Here is a 5284-nt window from a genome sequence, read left to right as displayed (position 1 = left end):
AAATACATACGCATAGACATAGACTTATACATACATATAAGTATACAATAGGTCTATATATTTATAGGTTTTGACATGGCCTATGGATAAAAAAATACGCAAATGTATCTTTTGCACCCATTCAATGCCTCCCCAATCCAACACAAAACTCGTACAAAAAAATTCAATAGACACACCCCGGTATTATAGAGAGTAGCAAGGTTGTGGTACGCCCTGGCAATCAGGAAACGCTCTAGAACAACTTTGTCTAGTTCATCATCTGCTATACCGCTGCCATCCCTAGTAGTAATCAAATGATTGTATTGCGCTTCTGTGGGAAGACCGTTAGCTGCATACTGGAAGCGGGTAATAAATAAGCAGGGAAATGAGTACACACCGCAGAATTGCCTTATACACTTGTGTGTGCACCAACTGAAACATTAGCGTAAGCGCGAAGCAAATGAACACTCATCTCACGTCAGCAAGCACGACTAGCGCGAAGTGACCTCCATATCACGCAAAGCGGAGATATCGCACGTATCTCATCGTCACCAAACTAAACTCTAGGCAATAAGATGACAGGCAAGAACAATAAATACACTTGGTTCTTATTTTGGTTGGAAATAATTTGTATGTTATTTATCTCTACAGACAGCACGTACGACAGAAAGCCATTATTTGGATATCCATCACAGGAAAGAACAATAAATACACTTGGTTCTTATTTTGGTTGGAAATCTTTTGTATGTTGTTTATCTCTACAGACAGCACGTACGACAGAAAGCCATTATGTGAATATCGACAATGCACGGCAGAGAGCACTACAACCATCAGGAGGAAAACACTTACAAGTTGAAGCTTCAATTAGATCAATCACAAAGCTATATAGAAAACCCGTGTCGTTACCTTCTAATTCATAAGCAACAGGTACATGACGGATAACCGTCAGAGTGGAATATTGGGAATAAAGACCAGCAACTATGAAGAGTTTCCTATCAACTTGGATGCGACTACACCAAAGCTGAAGCTAATCATTAATTTGAGGAGAGGCTATAATTATGAGTACAGGCGCGGTGTTCCTATCTCATGGATTCTATACGATCTCAACGGCATGCAATATCCGTTTTCATGATCGCTTATTTGTTGATAATGTGCTTAAAGGGTATGAAGACTTGTATACATGCACATCTGGCACACCAAATGAGAGAGATGGTCGATAAGCCAAACAATTATGTGCTTACGCACTTCTTGTTCATATACTGAACAATTTAAAAACAGAAACACACACACACCTGGCACATGATATGTCTACACGCTTGTCGTTCATGTTGCAAACAGTTCAACGGAGACCATAATACACACCTGGCACACCAGATGGGAGAGATACTCAATCAGCCACACTGCTTGGACCCCATGGCCTTTTAAAACCTCTTCTTCTGTCTTGAATCGCCCGTAGGTACTCGTTTCGGATTCCGTTGCGGAATCCATAGTTATAGGTGTGTGTTCGTTGATTGATTGAATTTAGACTTGGGGTTGAAGTCTTCTTCTATACTTTGCATTCGTGAGAATATACGCTTCGCAACAAGGTAAAATTTTAAACCTAGAGTTCGTGATACGAGTGGTATTACTACTCCATGTAACAAGGCCTCGTCAGTACACAAATAGACGCATGTAGTTGATTGTTTATATTCAACTATTGGTGGTGTGCACTGTGCAGACACTCTACTATTGTGAGGTGACCAGATTTTCGAAATATCGTTGTCGGATCGCCAACTGATCGTCTAAATATGAATATCGTCCTTTGTTGGGTTTCAGTGTTTTTTATATATAGTTTGTTTTTTTTAGGGTTTTAGGGTTTTATATTCTAATTATTTATGTTCTATTTTCATGAGGCTATGATTATTTATACCGCCTGTGCACCTTTAGTTTAGTAGGAGGCATAGCCTTCTGTTTGATTTAGAAGGCTATGTAGGAGGCTATGTCACCGCAGGGCGCAGGCCACAGTGGCACAGGGTGGGCAAACCAATTAACATCTGTTTCGTTTGTGTGTTTCGTTTGAGCTTCGTTTGTGTTGATACTATGAATCAGACAAATCCCTGTCTATATGAGGTCATGTCTTTAAATTATCTTAATGACTATTATAGCCGAGAGAATGATACTATGAATCAGGCAAATCCTTGTCTATATGAGGTCATGGCTTTAGATTTTCTTAATGATTTTTATAGCCGAGAGATGGGCGGGGTACGGTAAATTGTAATGACCGTCCCTGTATCGGGGCAGATGGTTCTTGTCAAACTTCGAGTGCTTCGAGTGCTTTGAGTGTGGCACAAGGAGATGAATTTGTCATCTCGAAGCTGGAGTTAATTAAAGCCATATGTACTGTTTGTATGTCATTGGTACTTTATAAGACTACGACTGTTGCTGTTTTCAAGAAAACACACTGAAAGGTATCGGACTCAAGTGTATCGGAACTATCATCTCACGCGCATTACATTAGCAGATCACACACTTGTGGCCTCATTGCGGATTATTGTGTTATATGGAGGGTTTTGTCGTACATACAGATTATTTAAAATATACGAGGAGTTTTGTTGTTTACGCAAGAGGTCTTTGAAGACTTGTCTGCGTGGAAGAAAAAGTACACGACCAAGCTGTGTGCTTCTACGAGAGAGTTGTGATAATGAGACGGAGTGTTGTCAATACTAGTGGAGGTGTTCCTAAACTTCGCGTTATTGTTGGCTGCGTAGTTTCCAGATTGACAAAAAGTTGTGATAAGGCACGACTGTTCTCAAAATCCGCGGATAGATTGTAGACTAGTGGCTGACAAAGAAATTGGATCTAATTGACGAATACTGTGACAGGCGATTCATATCGTTGTTGTAAAATAATGGATAAGGAATTTAGTGGATTTGCGGCAATTGACTCTTTTTAGAAAGTTGCTTGAGCATGGTGCCGGCAGCACACACAAAAGGTCAATGCCTCTATTCGGCACTTCAACACCTGCGATCACTCTATTCAGCGAGAGTGTTGCTGAAGCGACTATGGCATTTGTAGTTGAGCTTCGACCACAAATCTGGCGTACACTCTCATGCACCAACTTGCAAACTCGTTCCACAGTTTCGAATACTTTCCCGGCGGTGCAAGTGAGCCAATCGAGTACTCTGTGCAAACTGACTAGAGAGCCGCTATATCACTAGCTACTACACTCATCGCGGTACACAGATTCTCTCGTCGTTGTAATCTGTCGCTGGCACAGGTTGTTGTACAAACGGGAGCCTCACTACAACAAATCAGCCAAGAGTACAAGGCAGTGGATATGGCACCGGACAATAGCGCAGGTCCGGATGAAAAGTGTCTCGTGCTCCTCAAGCGGCTTTATGCGCTTGCTTGGCCGTTATGTAGAACACATTCGCTGTTCGTGCGACTTTTGGTTCACGAACACAAGTAGATTCTCGAGACAGAGCAGAAGCTATTTCGGGAGCGATTAGGCTGGTGTGTGTAGGCTGGTGTGTGTACTGTGCCACTAATCAGTTCAAGTGAAAGAGGCGCAGTTAAGAGATACTATTTTTAATAACCTTAACTAATTGCTTATTCAGTGGTGTATATTTACATTTGGGCACCGTGACTGATAGTGGTGTCCGGTTCTCCGACTGTGGCTATGACGGCATACTTGTCAAAGCCAATTCGAACACATTGAGTGAGTGGTACGTAGATCCCACGGCTATTGTACTCCCATCCCCATCCATGCTCAGACTTATGCCAAAGCCGCGATCGATTCCGCGCTCTGTAACCTCTGACAGAATGAGAATGAGCAAACAATACAAACTTTGAGGTTACATCATATACACGGAACAGAAAATTAGAAGAAATATATGATTTGAAAGTCGAGGTGTGCATGCTATGTGCGGAACGGTATGTCAGAAAAAACAGCCTATTTGCACAGGTTTCCAGGAAGCCTGTCCACCAGCTTTCAAACAAACTACTAAACATGCATTCTGATAATACCTACCGATGTCAGGGTTGTGCGAGTGGATATAGCGCCACTTTTGCTTGGAGACCGCTGACTTTATGTACGACTGTTGTGCTACTTCCTCATCATTAGCAGCGGCCATCGCATCCTCGTACTCTCTCTCATACACATCCGCTCGTCCGTGGTGCTCGTCTGCACCCGGTTCGCCTACTATGACTAATGTACCAGCGCAGTTTATGCCTACTTCAGTGCCGTAGAGATTGTTCTCGCTTCCTTCGTCCTGCAATGGGCCAGAATTAGAGTGATTCGAATAGTATAAGATGATAAACTCTGGAATATCTCCAGTATGTAGCGCCAAAGCTATAGTGTGATGATTAATTAGACTAGTGTGACTAGAGTGTGATGTCGAGTAACATGTATCCGCATACAAGGCAATCATCGCAGCCCCTTCGTTCTCACTATTACCACAAGTTAATTGCCACTCCAGACGTGCACAGTTAGTTATTCACTCACAGCCGTAGCACACTTATAGGCTGACAACCACTTATTGTTCATAGAGAATATCAACAGTTAACTGCCTGCAGGAAAAACAAGCTATCATGTCGCTGGTCAAGCATCTCTTTGCTGACTATCTATTGACAACAGTGACTGTCACTGATATAAACAAGAAAGGTGCCTGTGCTGCCCGAAAATAGTTGGTCTATGTCATAGACGAGAGAGGGGGTGGGATATCTGTCTATGAGAAAGTTGACAGTGATAGTGAGTATATACGTCTGATAGCAGGTGTCACTATATTCCTATTAAGCCTATACAGCAACCAGAGAGCAGTGATCTAGGATCGCTCAGGCTACGATCCCTCAGGGATGCAGGGTCTGGGTGCATGCAAAGTATAGTTACAGAGTATTCTAATCTATATTTCTCATAGACAGATATCTCGTAATCGAGTGACACTGATCAAACCGATATTCAACACAAGCTGGGCTACATTTACGAACTGAATTAAGTACACCGACATCCAAGCGAAAGTGACTGTTATACGAACTGCTAGAGACACTACCAGGCCTTGAGTATTCGGATACAAGAACATGGGATGCGACACAGACTTTGCCTATCATATACATCTCTAGGTGCTGCGTTCAACGTAATCTGCCAACAACATCAGATATATTACAACAAATTTTATCACAAGCTATTTTCAGATGTACTTTAATTCGCTAATGAACTTTCTCAGTGTATTGCATGCAAATCCCGAAACTCGCACAAAAGCTATCCGAAACAGGCGAACGACAAATAAGTTCGACAAACCTGCTATATGTTCTAGTCGCAAGAGATTGA

General features: G+C 42.2%; 2 protein-coding genes across 2 annotated transcripts in view; both read right to left on the bottom strand.

Annotated features, from left to right (window-relative positions):
• Positions 1-1758, bottom strand: part of SARC_06760 (hypothetical protein) — a 10560-nt gene extending 8802 nt beyond the window's left edge. The window contains exons 1-2 of the mRNA XM_014299317.1: positions 1342-1758; positions 177-335 (exon numbers count right to left, since the gene is read on the bottom strand). Coding sequence (XP_014154792.1) covers positions 177-335; positions 1342-1467 — 285 coding nt within the window. The 5' untranslated portion in view covers positions 1468-1758. The remainder of the gene's footprint in view (positions 1-176; positions 336-1341) is intronic.
• Positions 1759-3344: 1586 nt separating this feature from the next.
• The window catches only part of SARC_06759 (hypothetical protein), a gene marked incomplete at both ends in the record, with an annotated part of 3933 nt that continues 1993 nt past the window's right edge, over positions 3345-5284 (bottom strand). The window contains 3 exons of the mRNA XM_014299316.1: positions 3345-3502; positions 3650-3772; positions 3989-4309. Of these exons, the coding sequence (XP_014154791.1) occupies positions 3345-3502; positions 3650-3772; positions 3989-4309 (602 nt within the window). The remainder of the gene's footprint in view (positions 3503-3649; positions 3773-3988; positions 4310-5284) is intronic.

The sequence above is a fragment of the Sphaeroforma arctica genome (genome assembly GCF_001186125.1).
Source record: "Sphaeroforma arctica JP610 unplaced genomic scaffold supercont1.497, whole genome shotgun sequence".
NCBI lineage: Eukaryota > Ichthyosporea > Ichthyophonida > Sphaeroforma > Sphaeroforma arctica.
Note: the sequence above shows the minus strand (reverse complement) of the source record. Positions and strands in the feature narration are given on the sequence as shown.